Source organism: Chamaea fasciata, unplaced genomic scaffold (assembly GCF_029207755.1).
Source record: "Chamaea fasciata isolate MVZ Bird 193981 ecotype frontalis unplaced genomic scaffold, bChaFas1.0.hap1 SCAF_8, whole genome shotgun sequence".
In the NCBI taxonomy this organism is placed as follows: domain Eukaryota; kingdom Metazoa; phylum Chordata; class Aves; order Passeriformes; family Sylviidae; genus Chamaea; species Chamaea fasciata.
In genome coordinates this window covers 33,170,671-33,195,317 of record NW_027094093.1, presented here as the reverse complement: position 1 = coordinate 33,195,317, position 24,647 = coordinate 33,170,671, and the positions used below count along the sequence as shown (strand labels likewise).

Here is a 24,647-nt window from a genome sequence, read left to right as displayed (position 1 = left end):
ATGTTTTGTAGAAATAGAAGCATAAATTATACTGTCTCATAAAATATTATTTTAAAGTAATTATTTTCGACAAATTTAGAACTGAAGTACTATTTTTTATTTAAATCACCTTTTTAATAGCTACATTATGAAATTACGCCAACACATTAAAAACAACCACGCTGCTTCAAGTGAAAGTGTTCATACAAAATATTTTTTCAAAAATTATTCTGAGATATTTTAAGCCACACAATTCTAATTCCAATAAAATAAAATAAAATAAAATAAAATATCACTGGGTGAAATCTTAATTGAGATTTGATATAATTCTGATGAGCAGTGCTAAGAAAAGATTTCATTTGACCTACCAGTTCTAAGAAGTAAGTTTACTCACAGGGGTCCAGAAGCTTGGTATCCTCAATTCATAAATACATTAGCAGCAATGACCAAAAGAAGAATGACTTGAATTAAAGAGTAGTCTGGCCCAGGAACAGAGGCATAAACTGACCATGAATAAAGTTAAAGGTAAAAATAAGAAGTTTTATCATTTTAGAACAACTTTTCATTATCAGGTTTATGGCTGTGGCCTGGTTAGTTTGAGAACAAAACTTAAGAGGTTTTATTTAAAACTACTAATTGCTTCTGCTGTCAATACTACAAGACTGCAATCTATAACCCAGGAGCATCACTTCTGTTCCAACCTCTTAGCATAGTGAAGATCCTTTGAATCATACAAAGTTGGATTAAATCAAGGCTAAATTTCCACTTGAAAGTTTCAGCATTTAAAACTCCGTCCACCAAGGCAGCGTAAGAACAACCCACAATGGGAATGTTTCCCACACAATGAGAAGTCTGAAGGCGTCAGTCGGATACATCACGAACCTTCCAGACACCACACAAAGATCACTAAAAAGCCATTTGTGCTGCATTCATGAGCTGTTGTCCTATCAAATAAAGAAACTAATTCATTTAGGACTGATAATCACTCTGCATTTTGTCGGGCTTTCGGGAAAACTTCACTTGTTGCAGAGCTATTTTTGAGTCTCCTTTCAGCAGGTTTGAGCTCTGCTGTCCTTTGAAGACCTGGACTCCTTTTAACATTTGGTGTACGTGGGTAAAAGCTTGTCTTTTAAGACATAAGGTCAAAGGCACTTCCAAACCAGCACTTGACCTTCCTGAAATTACGATCTTGAGAAAGGGCATTTTACGGCGGTATTATCTGAGAACAGAGAACAAAAGACCTTTTTCATCATAGTCAGGGCTGGCTCACCCACACTCACAGGTGGTTCAAAGGTTCCTCCACATTAGAAGTTGTTCTCCGGAAAGTTCATTTCGTCCCTTTTCCATTACGGATTGTTTCTGAAGAACGACTGCAGATCAAAACCCATCTGCTAACCCTATTTTAAAGACGACTTTCAAACACAGGTAGTAACTCCAAATTAAAGTTTTTTATGTTCACCTTGGGCAGGAGTACTTATGGCTCACACACCTGGCTCCCGAAAGCCCACGAACTCCAGACGTTTAATGGTTTCTTCCTCAGGTAAAAATCTCTCTGCTGTGATCAGAATCATTACAAACCCATTTCCCAGTCTGATACCTCACTTTCAGTGCTCTTCCACTCATATCAGGGAGCACGTCCCTGCTGGGCTAAATAGCCATCCTGATTCATTTTTCTAGAGAAGGAAAACTCACTGGGACACAACATCTGGGTTTCTAACAGTCCCCATCTTCCCTTCCACTATAGACAGAGGATTATTTCCATGACAGATAGCATTTTTACCATGATTAAAGAACCATTTTCCTTAAAATCAGGGCATTTTCATCCTAGAAAAAAACCTTTTTTACAGTATTTCTCTCATTAAAAAATAAATCCACGTCACTGCTTTAGCTCTGAGAGCTTCTTATGGGTGATGTCCCTCATATCTTGCATTCTGTTTGTATTTTGGGGGAAACAGCACATGTCTGAGGTGTAGTTTATGGAGAGGCTGAAGACATCAGCAGTGAAGGGGAGCCAGAAATTTGTCCATGAGCTACAAAAAGATTATCTGGAAAGCGACACTCCAGCACTTTGTAATCCTAATTATCAGCCCCTCTCTGTAAAGGACACAAAAGATTTGCATGTATCTTACACATAATTCTGATTTTGGAACTAAATTTTAAAGCTTCATCAGAAAAAAAAGAAAAAACAACTAGAAGGATCCTGTGGACTCGTGTGTGTCAATATTCAATACACAGTTTTAAAATCCTGAATGGCCATCACTAAAACATAGGCACACTGGCATTGCAGAAATTCCAGAAACTCTCAGGACTACTCAAGTGTTGGAGAAAATTAACATGGTGAAATATTCTAATTGCTAATTGGCAACTGCATTAAATAATATTAATTTACAAGAATTTAGGTCCAATTAAATTTAGCAAGTGCGAGAAAATTATTCAGCTATTTGATGTTGCTGAGTAATTTAGCTGATATGATTATTGCTTTCATGTTTAGAGGCCACTAAATGAGTATCTGACAAGAACTGTCTGGAAACAAGAAGACGCAGGGTACAGATATTAATTTGTAACTTCTAGAAGCCAAAACATCAAAATAAATGGTTTTAGGACAGGCCACAAATTAGCAACATTGCAAGTGATAGCCCTCTGAATAGCTGAGGGAAGAGTATGTATAAAATTACCTCACACTGCCAAGTTCTCACGTTTTAGAATTACAGAGCCTGGGGTTTTCTGTGGATGCAATGATCTCAGTACTGTTGTTTTCCCCTAGACCAAGACCACCAAGCCCAGCATGAAAATGTACAAATCTTCATTAGACAGTGTCAAGGCTGAAAAAAAGTCTGTATTATAAACTGCAGCAATCATATGATATTGTTTTTTTTTCTTTTCCCCAGCCCCATCCATATTAAGGATGCCTCCCTGGACTTCTGTGTGCTAGGAAAATTTATTTCAGTACATATAAATTCATTTTCATAAAGTCAGAGCTTTCAGTAGCATAATCTTATTTAATTATAAAGCATGACATTTCAATAAGAAGTTGAATTTCTCCCCAGCAGGTAAGTAACTTGCCATGCTTACAACAGACAATTCAAGATTTAAAAACAGAACAGATCATCCCCTTTCCCATTATGGATTGCTCATTTTTCATCAGATTGTTTTATTAAAAAAAAAATTACAACAGCTGCAGGTTTTCCTTCTACTGGAATGGATCTACTCAGTTTTTATTTTAAAAGTGACTTAATTTTAGGTTCACTGTGCTGTGCTTTTGTTTACTTTTTATTATTTTGTATTGGACAAAAGTCCTCAAACTGTGGGATGATTTTTTCACAGTTATTGTTATTATACAAACCGCAGACCTCAACAGCTCAAGATCTCCATGATCTACATCCCAGAGTTATTTTATTATTAATATCTTGCCACAAGGGGTTACGCTAACCCTTCTACCTCTCCAGATCCACCTATTCCATGTCAGTCACCACCCCTCTCTTCCCAAAACATTGCCTTTTAATCTTCTGAAAGACGCCCCTTTGTGATTAATCACAACTGAAAAAACTTTTCAGTTAAGGTAGGAAAATGCTTACAAAATCAAGCTACATATGCCACCCTGACAGCAGACTGCCCTTTCCTGCCCACTGTGTTATTTCTTAGGACAACTGCAGAACACAAGATCCAGAATTTAGAAATGCTGATGATTTACTACTACTGCAGAGGAAGTAGGGGCTTCACTAATTATACTTAGCCTCTCAGCGACACAAAATGTTTTCTATTCATTTCAATTACTATTCATTTCTGTTACTATTCATTTCAACCTGGAACTAAACATTTGGGGCTTAGATGTAACTTTTATCTAACTTTCAACAAAATATTTCACTGGGGAAAAAAAGGGAAGGGGGTAATCTTTACAAATATTGGAGAAAAAAATCTTTTTTCCTCAATCAGGACAATGCATTCAGCTGAAACTCACAAGGTATTTTCATTTGGAAAACGTATCAGTCAAAGTTGTTTTCTACCTCATGTCACTCCATAAGCAGAGAAAGTACATCGAAATACTCTTAGGATTTAAAGTTTTTAAGGTGACTCTCGAGAGCTCAGATATTTTTAATTCACTGTGGGAGTCACAAGAACTGACAATTTTCCTGTGCATCTGGAAGAGGAAGCTTTACAACAAGCCCATTGTGGAGCTTTCAGAGCATGGTGCCCACACAAACCTGGGCACCAAATTTTCTTAGTTCTAATTACATCTGCCCCAGATGCCTTTGAAGCATTGAAAGCTCCTTGTTTTCAGCTGGAATCATCAAGTCAAATTAAAGTTTTATGATTACCAATGCACAGCCCCAAAGACAGACAGTACAACATGCTTTGGAACTGAAGAGAAGACAGACAGCACTGAAGGCTCTAATTTGTCTTAAAAAAACAACTCTACCTTTCAAAGCTTGTTCAAAAATCATGTAAATAACAGTGAATTGGAGAAAAGAGAGTCGCTGTTTATTTCCTCCTCATTTCACATGCTAGACAGTGTAAAGAAAAAAAGTCTTTAGAAATACAGTATCGTGCTGTACTTTACCAGCCCTTCCCCTGCTTCCCATACCAGCAGCCAGGCAAGAAGTTTGTGTTGATCCTATCAGCACAGGAGTTCTCCCAGAAAAACATGCTTCATTATTCCACTAATTCAGTCTATTAAATTCTACAGAAATGTAATTTAAAAACAAATAACCAAAGAACCTCTCAAAAAAAAAAAAAAAAAAAAAAAAAAGGCAGGAAAATTATTTTTCCATCCTACTTAATCTCTCCGTTGCTCAGTGACAAAAGGCCAAACCTCCAAGGGATCCTGGGCAATGAAACCCCTGGTTCAGTTAGGTATTTCTGATTAAGCACTTTAGGTAAACATTTCCCAAATTCGCCAATCTTTCCATTTCATTGAACATCCCTGTTGTGTGTTGTGCTACAAAGCATCCAATGCACCTTGTTTGGTTCTGTGCAGCTGTACCCGCCCATCTCCTTGAAACCACCCTAGCACCAAGAGTCTGGTGCTCCCAAAACATCTTCACAGGTTTCCCCACCTTGTACACATTCAACCACTGCTTCTATCCAACCTGACTGAGGGGTAGAAATAATTCACTAAAGGTACCAATGGAATTATAAATAAATCGACCAAGAGCATGAACTTCTGACTCAGTTCATCCTGAGACATGCTGGTGTGCCCCTTGCATACAAAAATTAGAAAAAAAATTATTAAATATTTCAAAGAAAGCAGCATTAGGATGATAATCCAGTAAAAATACTCTTATATGAAAAGCAGAAAGGAATCCAGAATTATGCTCTGGGTGCATAACTGCAACAGACATGTAGATTACTAATGTCAAACACAGACTAGCCCCTTCTATCTTTCAGAATAAAAAAAAATAAATAGAATACAGGACATTATCAGACTTTAAAAATTTACTATTGAACTAAAACAGAACGGACAAAGAACAATCCTGCTATCCTTTAATACAGCAAATATCTAGCAGAGAAGCCAAGAAATCTTTTTCCTACCTGTTTTCCAGACAAACTGGTGACCTCTCCTGGCTTCCAGATCAGCTATTTGCAACATTAAGAAAACAAACAAAAGGAAGGGCCTCCCCAGGCTCTGCCATGCCCAATGAGGAGAAACCCAGTTCTGTTGTAGAAGCATAATTCAGATGATTCAGTCTCTTGTATTCTTTGGTCCTAGAATTAACAAAAAAAAAACAGTAAGAGAAGGCTTGTTAAAATATTTAACCCAGCAAGAGGCTCAGCCCAAGGGTAACCTGGTGGCCACTGTGGATTTACCAGTCCCTGTGTGCCAGATTTGATGAGGACAAGTCTGTTAGAGGTGCTTCACTTGGAGAGGGAGGAAAGAAAAGGAGGAGGGGAAGAGAGGAAGGGCCAGCTCCCAGAGGACCTACAGTCCCAGCCTGTAAATGCTTTTAGCAGGCTCTTAAGAAGAAATCCTAAGAGTGCCAACAAATGGCAAGGGATCCAGTGGCAGTGTGTGGTGTGTCCCTTCTTTTCTCTCTTTGGCTTTAGCAGGAATGTTATCATGATACAGGCAGACTAAACCAAAGGGAGAATGGATTCCATGCACAAAATTCAGCTCCAAACCCAGAGCCCATGCCCTACATTTAATATCCAGGCTTGGAAGCGTTTTAGCTCCAAACCCTGTGTAAACATGGGATACACAAGAGCAACACCAAAAATGCAGCAGGAAAAGCAGGGAAATGGGGGTTGCTTATTGGCACATGATGGACCAGCTTGAAAGGGAAAACCAGACACTACACAGGCATTTCTATGGAATTTGGGACACTCATACAAGTCCTTTTGGATCTTTGAGCTCCAGGTTAGCAACCAGTTACTCCAGAGAGGTCTCCCTGACTAAAGGATTTTAATTAAGCTCCCCAACACTTCAGACAAATACAAGAGGCATTCACATTGTGAATGAGACAGGAGTGGATCAAGTCCTGCTCCTGCAATAGTTTCAGACCACACAATTGATTAAAATAATCACTGAGTGGTGCTGGAAGCAAGGAGGAATGTTTCTCTGGGTCTTCCATGCAAAGAAGGAGATAATTCCTAAATGCCAGCTTCAGCAAACACCCACATTGTTTGTATACTACAGAAAAGCTCCAAACAGTGGAGAAACTCATTAGGATTAGGAAACTCATACAAAATAAAATCTTAGAAATTCCAATTCAGTCTAATAATTCCAATCTTCGTGTCTCTCATTCCACAAGACGACCAACTAGACACTTAGGCAGATTTTACATGAGTTTCAGTTATTTTGGATTCATCCACATTCAGGCGGGAACAATTTAGAAATCTCAAAAAACATTCCTGGTATTCCGCATCAAACAAGTTTCTAATGTAAATTTACATATTGATTTTTCTGATGCAACAGCTTTTGTATTTATACCATGTATTTATGCCATGCTTAAATTCTCCACATAGTTCTACTTATTAGTGATTAATCCTACTTTTATAGGTAAAAATGTCACATCCCTACTGGCGTAAGGATGGAGATAAGACCAGTCTTCAAGATTTGTCTTCACGGCCATAATCTCAGTGATTTTCATTAAAATTATCAGTTATTAGAAGTTCAGTCCAGAAAATTCTATTACATTCCTAACCTTATGAAAAGCAACATTGTCACGGCACATAATACACAGCATCGTTCTTGATAAGAAACGGAAGATAAATCTGGAAATTGTACACACTGAATATAGAGTTGAGCTTTTAATTCCAGGCTGTATTCAAATTACTTTGAAACACTTTCTATCATGATAAATTCATGCAATTACATTTAATCAGATATTGAATAGCTACAGCGGGCGACACAATGTAATATCTGTTACCTGGTTCACCTCATTCTTGCATTTCAGATGAACAGCATCGCATGTACAGCCTAAAAACCCACCAACCTGACCAAACACAGTAACATGGGCAAGGAAACACATTTATGCTTCGCCCATGTCTTCTGGGTAAATTTTATTCAGAATTCACATTTAATTCAGAATGCAACCCACCAAGTCCCGACACCCAGGCAACGTAACACAGACCACAAGCGGCTCCATAGGAAGCACACAAGCTCAGAAATCTTGAGCATCATCGAGGAATCCAACGCAGCAGGGAAGTCCTGGGGTGTGGGGAGGAAGGGCCCTCAGAAATCCTGTAGTTCAGCATTTTTTGCCCATCAGGGTGGCTGCTCACCTCACACAGAAGAGCTGAGGAGGAGCGACTCGCCCAGTGCCTTCAGCATCGCAGTCACCGTCTATGAGGGTCGGAAAACAGAGTCACCGACTCTCTGTCAAGGGAAGGAAAAGGAGTTAGTGACACTGGCTCCAGTGTCAGTTTTGTGTTTCACATACAAAAACTCAAAACCAGGAAAGAAATTACTGGGATGCTCAGATTTCAGCGCTGGAGGGGAGCCACCTGCCCAACCCTGCGCGGACAGCACTCACTGCACTCAGGGCAGCTCTCCAGGGCCAGAAAACTCCATAAAAACCACACAACCTAAACAGGCAGGGGCGTGAAATGGGAGAATCCAAGGAAATCTCAGATAACAGCTGATAAAGATGCTGAGATTTTTAATGAAGCACCAGTAGTGCTCATGAGCTGCTTTCTCAATGCACTGCCTCATCTCAGCATTCACAGGGTCAGCAAACAGCAGCACGTCCCTGGGAGTAGCAGCCTCCTGCCCAAAACAAGGGGCCTCACATCAGCTCATTCTTTGGGCAGGACTACAAAGATAACTGGCTGCTGCTCCCTAAGGAGCAAGAACAGAGATTACATTAAGTCAGAAAACAAAAACCCAGAAATAAATTAGACACCACGACATTGATTCTAATCTCCTCCACCCCAGTGGAGCTCAATAGATTCCACTGATTTACACCCCAGCAAAGCACAATGAAAATTTGTCTGTGTATCTAGGTTTGTGTAACACAGTTTGGAACGGTCGCTGTTCTGTCCTGATATGATAAAAAATTATTGCACAGGCAACATATGCTATCTACAGAAACACGAATAAATTACATTATGAAGGCCACCAACACTTCACATCAAATTTAGTTACATGATATCTCAGCTCCCAAATGTGTCAGCATGGCTAGCTGTAAACTGGCAAACACAGACAAAAAAGGAGGGAAAAAAAATGAAATTTATATTTAAAAAATTGATTTCATCGAGACTAGTCATTAAATTCATGGAATTGCTTAAATATCATAAAACCATAAAACAGCTTGGGTTGGAAGGGACATTAAAGCTCATCTCATTCCAACTCCCTGCCATGGGCAAGGACACTATCCCAGGTTGCTCCAAGCCCCATCCAACCTGGCCTCGGACACTTCCAGGGATGGAGCAGCCACAGCTTCTCTGGGCACCCTGTGCCAGGGCCTCACCACCCCCACATTAACATATTATTTCCTAAATATGTTCATCGTATGTGCTTTAGTCTGAAAAAATATCTCGCTCTTCCAAAATTATCTCGATTTAGTCAATACCTTTTATAATCCAGGCCTGGCTAGATAATAGTTTGCACTAATGGATTCTCTTGAAATTAAATAATGAGGTATTTGTCGTTTCGATATTTGGAGGATTAGTCACAAGCATCCTTGTCATTTTGTTTGGTTTGTATGGAATCTTGTCTAGAAAAACACGGATATCATGCACTAGTTGTAATGGCTGGGAATATACAGGCAGTCTTGAAAAAGACACGTGCAAGTTTTCTAATGATCATAACAACGCATTTACATTTTCTAATCCACTGCTAATTCTCTTAATGACAGGATTGAATAAAACTATTTTGAAAAGCAAATTTATTTTAGAAACCTGCATTTCTGCTGAAAGTATGGCATTCCAGGGACAAAGTGTTAGAAATAAGTAAATATGCATACTGCTGACAAGCATCTTATTTCTGAAGTGATCAAAATCTAATTTAATTTTCAATCTCAATGGAATATCCAACAGCCAAATTCCAGTCTAATCCCTGCTTAGCTAGAGAGGGGGAAAAAGCCTCTGGGAAACTTTTCCCATTTTCCAGCCACTGCTGAGCAGTCAAAGGCAGGTTTTTCTGAGTGACAGGCACTGTGCTACTCCAAGACACATCAGAGTCCCCAAAATGATCTAACACTGAAAAATAAAAGACTGATGGTCCAAATTTGACTCTCCACCCTCACATGATGCACTGTTAAAGAAGGGAGCAGTTGCTCTTTCTCCAGGTTTCCATGGGACAGGGGTTTCTCCAGTCCTCTGCTCCATTTCTGTGGTTTAGGCAAGCTCAGCCTGGCTCTGCTCCAACGTGGATTTACAACGTATTTAATACCGAATTTAGAAAAAGATCAGTTTAAACTGATCCAAACCTGAGACATGATTTCAGCCTTGTCATACATCAGTTCAATTCCCCCTGACTTCACTGGGAGTTGTGACCTTTCCCGTCATGGGTAAATCTGACCTACTTTTTGGTATGAGATGGGAATACTGACAAGGACACCTGGGTAGCTCTCTCCATTTAAAACACATGATGCAATTAGAACAATCCCAAATACTCTGAACAGCAACAACAAAAAAGAAGAGCCATTACAGAGGAAATGTGTGGTTATAAATCATTTGGCAGGTGTCTAGCACAAAGATAAGCATCATTAATCATGAATAAATTTTCTTAATACAAATATAAGCAGTAACTGTGCGACTGTTTGCCTTTTACACACAAACCCATTGTGTGTGATATTCCAAGATAATCTGGATGTTTATATCATACTCTTTATCCTCAGATAAAGTCTGCCTTGACTGCTCAGAAAGCTGTTATCCAAAAAGCTAATTCTATTCTCTTCTGAAGCAGCAGAATGCCTGGCTTGTTGCAGCAAAGGCTGATCACCACAGACAAGAACTGCTGACCATCCCTGGGGGAGAAACTTCCAAAAACCCACTAATGCTAGTGTTACAGGCATGGAGTTTAACAAAAGAGAAGTGTTTGGACAATCACATCAGCCAAACTAGAAACAGGCATTCAGATGTAAGTACCTATGTGCCCAGTCTTTATTTAATGATGAACATAGTTACATTAAACTTCCCTTACACTTCCATACCTAAAACAAACCCTACACATATTTTCTCCCTACACATTTGGAGGGTAACAGTCTTCTGGTTAAAGCAGAGGCACCCAAAGTTTACTCCACTTCCAACTCGATCAGAAACTTCCTGTGTAAAAAGTCACCTAAGGTCACGCTCTGACACTAGTACTCAATTCTGCAAGTGCTCCCTGTGATTTCAGCAGAGTGACTTTGCATATATGAGAATGGTAGCTTGATTTTCTATACCTCTACTGCCTCACCTCCAAACCTTACCTGAGAATATTTGCTCTTCTTCCAGGAGCATTTGAGAAAACCCTGGTTAAAAACATACAGAGCGAATGAGCGAGATTTGTACATCAGGCTGACAACTGCCTGACAGCACTTTTGTCCTAAGTGGTCACTTACTGAGAATCCAGACATTAATCTCCACGGTTCTCTGGTAATTTGCTACAATAACTGAAAGGGTAAATAATGCCTGAAAAAGTATTTGGTGTTCCCACATCTTTCTAGAGGAGATAATTCCACACAATGAGCAGTCTCAACCAGCCTGCTTTGGGTGGGAGGAAGCCTGCACAACCTTCAAATTAGCAAAGGTCAACAGAAATTTCATGGTTCATCTTCAGATACAAACTTCAACAACCTTCCTGAACACTCCATTGCTGGAAAGCTCAGTAAGTCATCACTATCATCACCAGTTACATTTGAAAGTTTGGGTAATTTGGAGATGTCTACAGTCAAAACAGTAAGAATCTATTAATTATTTTCCCTTATTCTTCTATTCAATTGCATCCAATCCTTGTTCCAAAGCTACAGAAGATCCTGGAAATTAAAAGCAAGCATATGAAATTACTGTACTGCCAAATAATTGCTTCTTAACTTACATCAACTTGTTTGGGGTAAAAAACACGAATCCTAAGTTTTCCTGCTTCAGTCTCTGTACATCCTAAAAATGTAACAAAAGCAGGTTTGAATTTAGAAGCTTAATTATAAACTTAGCTAAGTGGATTATAATGAAAGACGTTCCAGCAAGGGAACTCAGACTGATGCATTATGACTACATTAAAGAAAACACCAGAGAATAGACTTTCCATCAGTTGAACGACTTTAATTACAACAGTGCTGGAGCAGAACTGTTCTGTTAAACAATGCTGCTCTTACTTCTCCTTCACTCTGAGTACTTCCAATGGACTCCATGGGAACACACTTGACTTTCAAGAATATAAAGTGACTGGGGTTTGCAGACACTTCCCAGGAACTTGGTTCAGGAGATCAGCTAAATACAGCTGAAGCAAAATTTGCTTCATTTGCACACCAACACGGGCGACTTTCACTCCCTCAGAAGGGCAGGAGACTTCCAAGACAAGGAAGGATTCAGGAGTTTGGGCAAGGCACCATCCTGATACTCCCCAGCTGTCCATGACACAGCCACCTGCAGCCCCCAGGCCCACTGAGAGCAGAAGAAACGATGCTCAACAACCAAGAGCTCCCCAACATCTGCCTTATCAAACTGCACCCAGTGTGCAAGGGCCCAAGGGAAATCCAAGCCCTGGACTTCTCAATGGGATTTAAGAGCCACAGACCTCTTGGTGCTTTTGGTGTTGTATCTTAGCACTCAAAGTAGGGTAACTTACCTTCACAAATGTTCTTCAAGTCATTATCACACCCCTCGCAGCAGGGACAAGTACAGAGCAATTAAGATCAAAATGCTCAAGATTGTCAATAGGCTGCTCTGGTGAACTCGGGCATTGATTTTATTTTTTTTTTTTTCTGAGCAGCAGAACATAGTAAGTGTCCAACAACTTTTAAGTAACCTTTTCAGGATATTCATGCACTTATATAAATTTATTAAATACAAAAGAGAGAAAAAAAAAAGGCTGTAGAACCTCAAACCAAACATCTCAACAACACACCTGAGACAGAGATTCAAAAATTCTGGCTGATCTCTTATAGTAAAACTCAAGAACATGCACTGTATGTTAGGAGGTATTTTAAATAATGCTCTAGAACATATTTTAAATTGTATTTTAGAAGGGAAACTGAACGCTGTCACCCTTTGCATACTTTAAAGAACTGCAAGCATCTGGGGCCCCTCAATGATAATAAAAGGACTAACCCAAGCACAACAGGATAACAGAGCTAAGAATGCAGATCAGGAGAAGAACACAGGATTTTAGCCAGAAGAAACAGAATTCTCCCTTCAAAAAGTGCCAAAAGGGCCAAAGCATACACGACAGAGAAAAAGGAAAGTCTTCCTTTCAGGAAAGGGAATGAAATCTTGAAATCACAGAACAAAGTCTAACAAACACTCTGCAAAGGAGATATGATCAAAAACAGTGCAATCGAAAAAACAGAGAAAATTTGGAAATGGAGTGATTACCACCAAATGGCCTGAGATGAAATGAGGGGCAGTTGAAAGGACCAAACCTTGCCAAAATTACTCCTATTCTAATCCTGAAATCAGGGAAGAAATGTAAATAAAGGGGGAGAAGAAAAATCTGAGGAAACAAAATGTAAAGAAAAGGAAAGGCTAAAATTCTGAAACCAAGTGAAAACCATAAAAGTGAATGGGATGACAAGAAGTTCAGGGAAACGGACTGAAGCCTGCCCAATTAATCCTGTTTGAAATCGCACCAACAGTCACCTTAGAAACTTACAAAGTCACATTTTTGGGGGGATAAATAATTTTTTTGGGAGTTATTTTATCTAGGTTATGTATACAACCCTTTTGCAATACAGCCGAATGCCTCATGCCAGGCTTCTCAGCCAGCACAGCAGAACACAGCCTGGAATAAGCTCAGTGATTTCTTCACATTATAGCACATCCTTTTTGTAACAACAAAACTTTATAGCTTTGAGGGACAAAAAAGTTTCTTTTTGTTTATTTTTCAATGGCTAGAGAAAAGTTTGAGTCTATTATCAATACACTGCTCTGCTGTAGCTTTTATCATTGGCAATGGATGAACTGAAGGTCCTTTGAAACTAAGCTATATCTAAGAATTGCTGTCACAGTTGCACAGATCTTGGATTACTGTTAAATTGCAATTAAACAAAGGCAAAGGGAGCTGGCACTACTTCCAACACCATTTCAGTAAATGCTATTGCAAGTTTTTGTTCAAAGAGGATTACTCTCACTTCACTGGCAAAGCATTGCATATAATGCACATTCAGCAGTATAATACCATTTGAAAACTAGTATTTGAAATTATTTTCCGTTAAAAGGCAAACCTGGAATCAAACTCAGTAGAGAGCCATGTCCCTACTTTAGCAGCAGGACCATTCACATGGAAAACAACAGAAAGGTTCAAAGTCACCAATTACAAGGCAGCAGAGTTTCAAAAAAAGAATAAACAACCTCATAACCTCTGCTGCTGGAACAATGGCAGATTTCCTGAGCTTTCCCATTAAAGTGCTTTCAGTTCAGAAATTAAATTGCTTTACTGCAGTGATTTTCTTCTGCATTCTGATATTACTTTATATTATTTGACATTAGTACAGCATCACAGGCTGTAGGTCAGGGTTTTTCTTTCTCTCCTCACTGGAATATGGCCACCACGTAGAGTTTATCAATCTTAAACACAAGGTCAGAATAATACAATCAAGTACCACCAGGCATATGAGCTCAGCAAAGATCTGGGCTCTGCTTAGCAGGGAAGGACCATCTGCCTCCCTGCCACAGGACTGGCATTGCTGAAGCTTATCTCCAATTTAAATTGTTATACTCTGCACTTCCACACCTCAACCAGAGCAACTGGGTGCACGCACACACCCAAACCTCTGACCAAAGAAACAACCGCAAACAGGCAGGAAAAGCTTACCATTTTACCCTGTTAATCAGTTCTGGGCAGAGTATTTGGGGTTCAGTTTTGAACCTCTAAATACTGGTGACTTCGGCAAAAATAGCCAGCCAAACATGCAGAGGCCACCTTCAATACTTCCTAAATGTGTAATTTTCCTTCTGCTGTCACACACACACTAAGAATAATTTCTTTTCCACAAGACCTGTACCTCTATTTGTAGGTAGTCATTACTGTTTTGCCATTTGCACTACCTAGCTGTAGCCTATACCCAAATGAGCTAATAAGAACAGACACACACACACATCCACAAGATAGATCCCATTTCAAAAAACTCATTTCCAAAGTGCTGAAATAAACGTTTATTCTAATGCATCCTCTGCCATCAGCTGCTTATTTCAGTGCACCAAAGAATAAACTTGTAAGAAAGGAGAAAATAAAGAGCACAATGCATGGCAAAAACTGAAGCACTCCATGAACACACAGGCTCTACAGAGTACATCAAGCCCTGTCACTGTACCTCTTCATTTCCTATCAAACATCATCCATGAAGTCTTTTGATGAAGTCTCCTATAACCAGGGCTTCATCATTTCTACAGAATAAAATCCTGTATAAGTCAGGTCCCATGTCAGAACATGTATTTTAAATAATTATAGCTGGATCTGTCAAAATAACTTAATTAAAAAATATTTTTGTGATTCCTTAATACTGATTTGTTGATTTTCCTTCTATCTGCTTTGCAACACTGATGCCAACTGGCCCAGGCAGACAGGATAACAAAAGGGTTAAGAAAAAACTATATTGCTTAAATAAAAATATAAAGATACAGTGAAGGGTAAAAAAAATATGGACACACCCCCCAAATATTGGTAAAAAGAACCTCTAAAAATTGCTTTCTAAACACACACACAGATGCCAACGTGCAGACACTGCACTCTGAATTCAGCTTTTACTGACTGCCACACAGATTTCAGCTCACCAAGAGCAACACAGTGCAGTGGTACAAGGCTTGTACTGAAAAGCAGCATCTGCTTTTCAGCTGGAATTTGCTTTCAGAAATGCACGAGCTGCTCCTTTTACCAAACTCCCTCACACTGCCACATTAGGGACTCCAGGGAAGGTCTCCAGACCTCCTTCCCCCTGCCATGGCAGTATCCAGGAATAATCTGCCTCTCCAGAAGATGCACACAGCAGCCAAGTGCCACACCAGCACATCCCATCACCTCCTCCAGAGAGGGAAGAACAGCAGGCACATGCTCCAGCTCAGTGCCTGCCTTGGGATGTGTGCCTGAAGCTTGGGCATTCCCAGGCACTTGGCAGGAGCTGCTGAACCAGGTGTAAAAATGTGGTTTTTCCTTTCAAAACCCATTCATAATACCAGCACATTTATTTAAAAGTGAACTTGCTTTCAACCCAGGATTAACTATGCATGACTGCAACAAAAAACTCCAGATTGCCACACAGGCAGTTAGAAAGAATGACACTACCCTTTAAAGCAGTTGGAGCAGCCAGCTGAGTAAAACCACAGATCTAGTCAGGAATTCTGTGATTCTGTTACCTTTCCCATTCCCATTTCTGTTCCCTCTTGCTGGCTGTTCCCCTCACTGTACTTTATCACACTGGAAAGTCTAATCTCTTTACGGTGAAAAATATATTTGCCCTGAACACAGCATGATACGATTCGCACAGGGGGCCCTGACACTGTCGCAGTATTGATACAAAAAAATAATCGTAATTATATGAACTGCTAAAAGACCTCGTTGTGACATTGTTTAGAGCAAGGTCAATTGCCTGTGCAGGTTGCTCTTACCAGAGTTCACGTTACATCACTGGTCCCATCATCCTGACCTTCCCTGCTGTCATCCCCATCACAGTTCAATTAACAGAGGAGTCCTGCAGTGGCTTGATGAGCATCTGCTGCCTCTACCCGGCAGTAATTCAATAAGGATACGCCATAGGAAGAGATAATGAGAAGTCAGCTCAGTTGTTCTGTCTCCCTCCAGGAGAGCAGATGAGTTTGGTTTATGGGGAAGAGCGTGACCTATGAAAATTATCAGTTAATTTTACATTTCAGAGCTTCAACATGTAACCTAAAGTGTTGTCTGGTTTCTTTGGTGGTGCTGCCCACAAGGATCCAGAACCACTTTACCTGGTGAGTCCCTGATTAACAACCCTTGCCACACCAAAAGGATTTATCTTTTCGAATTTTCTCTCTGCCAGTTCCACTAAAGGAATGGTTTCTATTCATGCATTCAGCAGTGGTTGGTCTGAATTAAAAAATTAAACACCTGAGCAGAGAAAACAGGCCAAAACTACTACTGAAGTAATTCAGGCAGAATAAAATTCACACACACATCAAACCTGGATGAAACACTTCCACAAAACCAAAATCTCCTACACTGCCGGTAGTGTCAGCCTGGGTCTTCTCTCCCTGCCCCAGAGCACACACTGCTCACTGGTGCCCAAATTTTGTTTCTCCCTCCATTTCCTTCTGCATCTTTCCAGCAGAGACTTCCCTTAACTTTCACCTATCCTCTGACTCTCCCCTGTTGCTTTAGGAACATCTATTCCATCCGTAAAAACTCGGAGCCCCCTACAGTCCCTTCATCTCCAATTCCACCACTGGATGTCACAGGGGGGACTGTGTCTGAGGGATCTGGCTCTGTGTGGATTTATTTTTGCCTAGTGCCTGTAGTGTCCTTATGAGTTTTGCAGCTTTACTTCAACAATCTCATTCACTGAAATAGGACATTAATTTGGTTTCAAATACAATTTTCTATTTTATGTCTCCTTAATATCATTAAGGCACAGATTTACTCAAGGTGATAGGCATGAGAGGAGCAAAAAGGAAGATACATTTCCTCCCTGAGTTCCGCAAGGTGATCAGTGAACCACAGTGAATTTACACAGCTGCCCATTCCCACAGCTCCACATTCACGGCTTCGTTTCTCCCAAGATCAGCTTCATTTGAGCCATGTCCTTTCCCATCAATTACCTGCACTGCCCCAAAGACTGCTTGCCTGCTCTGACCACTCCTCCCTGTGAGTACAGTCATCAGGGCAGCTCATTCCTCACTCACAGGACAAGACAGGTGGGCATGACCCCACCTCAGTCCAACCTTCTGCTCAAAGTAGGACCAGACAGCTGTGAATCACACAGGATACTTGACATTTGCCCCCAAATCTTTTGTTTTGTTTCTGTTCCCACCAGAGAGAGCTCAGTCTGCCAAGCTCATGCAAACTGACATGAGGTCTGATGTTGTTTTACCTCATCCAAGTCCCACAACCAGGACTTTCCCCCACCTCACTACCATTCTCTTTCCTCCATTCAGTTCTGCCATCTCTTTACTCACCAGTTTCATCACCTGCTGCACATCTCCTCCTGAGTACCCTGTCCTTAATCCTCAAATCCTCTCTATCCTTTGCCCTTAATTCTCTCCCATACTAAACTAGCTGATTTCTTCCAAAGGCAACAGATAGAATTCTATTACATCTACCACCTTTGCTCAGCTTGCTTTCTTCTCCCTTTTTCTCACCCTAAAGCATTGTGTTCCTTCTCCTAACAAGCCCTTTGTTCACTTCCATTTCCCTTCTATTCTCTAATTCCCTGGGAGTCATTTTCATGACTCTCACATATTCTTCTCTATTGTTTTTTTGCCTTTTCCCCCCGCCTTTTAGATGCTTGGAAACACCACACACGTTCTATCCAAAAGAGGATACTATAACAATTTTACAGTAACGAATAATCAGCATTTAAGAAATCCTGGAATTAAGCTTGCCTTGCAGGAATGTATTAAGATAGTCAGGTTTCGTGATTACATCTATTTTTACCATATTACTAAAGTCTATATTAAAATGCAATTTAAATCTATCTTTGACTTCTTTTGCTTTTATCTATTCATCACACTTGCTTTCAACCCTCTCTTAAAGCCTTACTCATACTTCTCTTTGAAACAGGCAGAAAGTACCTGTAAATTCAATAACTGCAATTACAGCAAATGTTATTTACTTCACTCTTAACAGTTCTGTGCACCATTTAAAAAAAAAAAAAAGGCTTTTTACTTAAATATATTAGGTTAAATAACTCAAAATTTGATAACCACAGTATGGACTAGCTTCCACCTAGTTAAGAAAGAATAGATACAGCCTATGCAACAAATGCTACAAGAGAAGTTAGCCATGTTCACTGGCTACTTTTGATTTAAAGCTGCATCTCAGCCTTAATAGCAAAGTAAAACGGATATATAATATATATATAACATATATAACTATATATAGTCAGTCAGTGATACAGGGCACACCTGTAAGCTGCAAGCAAAGAATATAAAACACTGTTTCAGGAGAAGGATGGAAAGCAACTCAAGTGCCAAGTCAGGCCTACACGGGTATTTTAGGAACACAACAGCCTGCTCAAAATCCTCAGTTCCAAACATCCATACTTAGCCTTGCATTTTGTCCACTGAAGTTTTGGGATGGTTACAGCAGAAAGACGTTCAAAAACACATTTGTCATACTAGCCAAGGTAAACTCATCAGACTTTTGCAGGTTAATATATTTCCCTGCTCATTTTTTTACACTTTTCCCAATTAGTTGAATTAATAAGTCAATTAACACATAAAGCCTTCTGTAAAAGCACACCCAGATGGATGTTTACCAGACTTCAGCCTTCTCTCCCATGTGTTTCAGAATTTAAATGAAAATTGAGCCAACCTTCAGGAGAAATCAGTGCTGGCAGTAGCTCTTTGTGGGTTCACACTAAGAGAGATTAACAGCTTCTGCAGTGAAAAAGCTGTGCTTATACCTGATTAAAATCTTGCTAAAGTATTTAGGACTTCTTTTACAAACACTCTCAGTATTAAAACCCGCATCCACTCCCAGAGGCTTGTATTCCACATTATCTATTTTACATTCCTCCAGCATTTTCTTCCCTGAGAAAGATGGGAATCTGAACTAAATACAGGACTTGATAGCAGCAGTAATCCAATATATCTGATTACATAAACAAATCTAAAATTAAATTAAAACTTAAATGGCAGAAATAAATATATTGCAAGCCCTGGGAATTTCTTTAAAAATTGGCCTACCAGGCAATATTTGGCAGATGCAGTACAAGAGCTGGGTCATAATTCTATGGATATTTTTCTTCTTTATGTAGTAAAGCTAGCAGGGAACTGGGTTACAACTAGAGTTAAACTCCACTTACTATGTAATTTTTACTCAGTACCTGAGTCCTTTTTTAAAGGACTGCAATTGCTTTCAGTAATACAAAAAGATTGATCTGTAAAAAGTGGAAAATGTCTCCTGTCCTACTTTCAAGAGTGGGATTTTGTGATGCCAGCAATTGTTTCATTGGAACATTTCAACTCTAAGATAAAGGGGGGAAAAAAAACAGAGAATTTTTTGTCCTGTGGGAAGAATCTCCTCTGAATTACAGGAGAACACATATTTGCAAACATAAATACACTTAAAACCATGGGCGCTGCTTTTCCTCTATTTGTTACTTTTCCTGCTAAACAAATTTAGCAGTGATTTGGATTTGGTGTTAATGAGTGCCGAAAGCAACTTGGCATCCCCTTGCCAAGGACCTCTGTAAACTGCAGTTCAGCAAAACAAGACAATCTTCTTATCCTGTGTAAGAGCTCAATTAAATCATCATTTTAACATAATCCCATTTAGTGGCTCTCACATTTTCTGTCCTGATGCTAGTGATGTTAATGGCTTAAATAAACAAGGAAAGTAAATATACAGAGGTAGAAGGGAAGGAAAATGCAGCTTCTGTTTCACTGAAGATCACTTGATGGTAGACAAAAACAAAGCAGCAGCAAACCAGAACCAAAGAACCCCGAACTCAGAAGCATGGAAACTGCCTGCACAGAACATAAAATCCAACAGTTTTCCTGGGCACCAACCCAATCTTCCAAACACAATACAACTGTGAGTTGAGAAAAACTGCTCCAACCAAAGACTCCCAAGCAATTCTCCAAAGTTTGCCTGCTTCAATCTGCAATACTTACTTAAGAGGTCAACACCTTGCTAAGGAAATCAATGATTATGACAACAAACATTCAAAAAAAAACTACACAAGAGGGCTCGAGAACGCCCCTGAAATGCACACAGCTCTTTATGCAGAAGCGACTAATCTCCCAGAGTACTATGTAAATTGGCTAAGCTTAGAAGTTGCATTTAAAATTATCCTCAATATCCATTACAAAAGAGAGGTACCTACCCACTGATAAATTAGCAATTGTAATAAGGAACTGTAAGGCTAAGGGTAAATTGATTGTTGTTCCTAATTTTCCCTTTATTTTAATCCAAAACTCTCCAAATTGCAAGAAATAAAAGTACAGGCGAGAGGGTGAGCAAAAAAGCTTTTGACTGCACATAAAACATCTAAAAATAGTGCTTCAGTATATTTCGACATGCTGGAAGCAGCAGTGAATACCATCTATATAAGTCTATTCCTAGCAGAGGTTTTCAGCAGCATCCAAGACTTGAGAATCAATTGTAAATTTGTATTTTAGATTAATCAATAAGAAAAAGCACAAGGCATGCTTTAAACAATATGCAGCATTTAGCAGGCAGAAAGAGCTATGCACCACCTCATGCAAAATAGATAGGGACATTATTACAAGGCATATATTTTTAATCTTCAGGAATTTATTTGGGAAGAAGTTTAAAAAAAACTGCTTTCAGAAAATGACTTGACGAGGTTTGTTAGTGATGTCAGACACTGCCAAGGCTGTGGGTGCTGGATGATCTGGGTGATCTGGCTGGTGCCAGCAGCTCCCTGGGCAAGGCTGGAAGGCACACACACACAAAGGGAGGGTTTCCTGCAGATCCCTGTGATGGGCCAACACCTCCAGCAGCTGAAGAGCTGCACTGGAATATCAATGCATGCCCCACCTTCAGATGAACGAACTGTCAGCATGGGGGAGAAAAAAGGCAGGTTCCTAACGACACAGAACATAAAGAAACTGCAGATTCCTTTGCCAAGCCCACCTTGAGAGAAGGGCACCTCACCAAAGCCATGGTCTCCAAGCTCAGATCAGTGCTGCCAGACTCACTGAAGCAGCTGTCACTCTCAACGCTCCATAGTCCACAAATCCCACAGGAGTAAGTGACAGATGTCACATCTCCCAGGAGTGAAATGATGATAGCATATAGCCAGGAACTGATGGCCAGCTCAGAGGTGTTTCTCTCCTTTGCTGGCAAGATTGATGTCTGGTCTATCAACAGGGGAACAGCACTTAATCCATGAGGGAACATTGTACAGACACTGATAGCCTACCCTACACCAAGAGAAAGAAAAGAGGAGTTTTTCTCCTCTATTTCTGCATTAGGCCAGTTGCTATCAGATACTTGAATGATGATCCTGGGAAATGATTCCATCTCTTAACAAAACTTGTACCACCATCAGAAGTAGGTTGAGCAGAACCATCTCATCCTGATGCCAGTTTGTCGGATTGTTGAGCAGTACCCCAGGATCAGGGAGCCACCAAGACCCCAAAACAGGACAGCAGCATTGCTCCAGGCAAGGGAAGATCTCTGACCCTCTCTGTAAGGTGCATCACTCGAGATGAAACTCCTCGAGGCCTCTCAGGGATGGAAGTGCCAGTAAATAGTTGTGCACCAGCTCCAGTGAGTCTCCTAAACATTTCCCTGCATCATTTTGTTATCTCTTGGCAGCCTAACACAATCTTGCCATGCCATGCACACTCCAGCAGCACACACTGAACTTTAACATTATCAGTGATTTGAGACAGAACAAATTTTTCAATTTTTGTGGTATTTCAGTGCACACTTTATGCACCCAAAATGATATACAGACACTGGAACTCAGGGGAAACATTGCTCCTTTCCTCCCTCCACGTATTTGCTGTACTAAATATCATTGTTTATTAATGCAAAACTTGTAGAGAGAAGTAAGTCAGAAGAACCAACTTTCCCTTTTGTCTCACATAGCATTTCTCATCAGAGAAGAACCAGGAGTTGCTCTCAGAGCTAAAAATAAACATCACATTCTATGAAAACAGGTTAATTAGGAATGAAGTTACAGCAGTATAATTTTTTATTCTTTTGTACATATACACTTCTCTAAGTATCCCCATGGAAGTCTGTACATTAACAGCTCTTCAAACACACCCACCAGAATCTGCTCAACATCCGTGTTTGTTTCCATTCTAATACAGAGAAGTTTCTGCAAATTCAAAATCCATTCACCGGTTGTTTGCTACTGCTTAATTAATTTCTGAACAAATAGAGAGATACCTGTTTTCCTCCAAAATTTGTAATTTTACTTTCTCCAATAAATACTGGCACCGTTTAAGGAGATCACTGTGCACATCCAGTCTCACTTCCTGAATTAAACAGACCAAAGACCCATCCTGAAAATACATGTATCCAGGCCAAAACTTTTACTGAAGCTATGATGTGTACTTTAAATACGGATATCACCTTGCTTTAAAAGTGTTAAGAGTAGGGAAATAAGAAATTGTGTATTTATGTAAATTCTTCTTGCAGTTAAGCACCATTTATAGCTATAAATTTGAATTTTAAAGTACCAAATTAACAAACAAACAGGTATGTAAGCAGTGAACCCTGTCTCTTCTGTACCTTTCCATTCCAATACAGCAGTATGAGTCTGACTGATGGAAAAAAAAATGACTGGGGGAGGGAAAAAACCATCATTCTAACCTTTTTAGCAATACTCTCAAATGTGACCAGCGATTTCAGGTGCCCCTTACAAGACACAGCAAATGGGCTGGGATTGCAGAAAGCAGGTGATGAGAAGCTCCAGAAGCCAGACTCTTTTCCAGGCATCTCAGAGAAACGAGAAAGAAATGTATCCAAAATTATTCACATTACACACACTACTGCAAAGTCTCTTCTGATTGCCTTAGGGGGGTTAAAACAGCAGCCTGTGAAAAATAAGCGTCCATCAGGCTCCTTGTGATTTCCAGACACGCTCTAAAAAAAGGTTATGCTTATATATAATCCTGACATGCCGAGTGTTAGTTGGGGATTTAAAAAGACATTGTAAGGATCCTAATAAAAGCTACTGTATATTGCTATAGGATATAAAAAAAAATATTAAGATAGATTAAAAACGTTTTTTTAAAAAAACCTGGCTTGTGCAAACGCCCAAGCTTTTGTAAAGTGATTCCCTTCTGAAAGGGAAAAAAAGTCTGCACTAGAGGAAAGAGAGGCCGAAGAGAAAGGAGAAAAAATATACAGAAATTAAGTCTAGACAGATCGGGTGCATACACTCCTTAATTAGTGTAATATATATGAATTTTTCATGACAAAAAAATCCATTCCTTTTAAAAAAGAAAATCAGTATGAATTAAAAGCTCTCTCTAAATCTTTCTTTAAAAGACTAGCACTAGATAAATCCTGTATCAAAGGAATTTATGCCATTTGATATGAAGTGTTACAATACTGGACCTGAGTCTGCCGTCACTGAACTCAAATGAAATTTGTTAGCAACTTAATCCACTTCAAAAACACATTCCTTGGTTAAAACTCGTTTCACTTTATAACCAGAAGGAAAACTGCCTTTCTGGATAAAGCCCTGGAGCATGTAATGTATGCAGATGAGCAGTCATATACATAAAATAAACTCATTAATGTACTTACTGAATGTGTTTATTAATAATCCCATTTCCCACAGCCTCTCAGAAATATCACGGCACGAAAACACGTATGTATTGCAGCAAAGTACAAAGATGGAAAAAAAAATATCCATCAGAAATCAAGTTCACTCATTTGTTTAGCAGGACTCCTCAGTGCTCCAGTGCCTCAAACAGAAAAGTGGCCTCTTGCATCTCAAGTTGGGTTTCTGATGTAAAACAAAGCATTAAGAAAACTATCAAAATGAAATCTGAACAGTAGCCACCCATCATCCTCGCCAGAAGTTATGGTCTCGTTTTAGAAGCAATTAACTCAAGTACAATCCCATCAGACAGAAAAATGTAAATCTTTATTTCCTTCATGGTTTTACCTAATGCAGGAGGTGTCTCATGGATGTACTGAAGCCTGGATTTGTATGGATGCTCCCTAGACGCTTCCCTCCAGTTTCTCACACAACCTGAGCTGTTTCATCAGCTCAGCAAACTCCTCCTCACACCCCCACTCTGCACACAGGTAGCAGCAATAGATGGGATGCCCACCACACCTGGGATGCTGCAGCCTTGCCATCCGTGGGAGCTGAGTTTGAGTCTGCTCCAGGCACACACCAGCCCCCATTCCACACACAGAAATGTGATTGCCTTTGACACACCTACCACCGTGAAATTTG

General features: G+C 39.8%; 1 protein-coding gene across 1 annotated transcript in view; it reads right to left on the bottom strand.

Annotated features, from left to right (window-relative positions):
* THSD7B (thrombospondin type 1 domain containing 7B) overlaps positions 1–5,647 on the bottom strand; it is a 241,849-nt gene extending 236,202 nt beyond the window's left edge. The window contains exon 1 of the mRNA XM_066190387.1: positions 5,509–5,647. Coding sequence (XP_066046484.1) covers positions 5,509–5,647 — 139 coding nt within the window. The remainder of the gene's footprint in view (positions 1–5,508) is intronic.
* Positions 5,648–24,647: the final 19,000 nt, after the last annotated feature.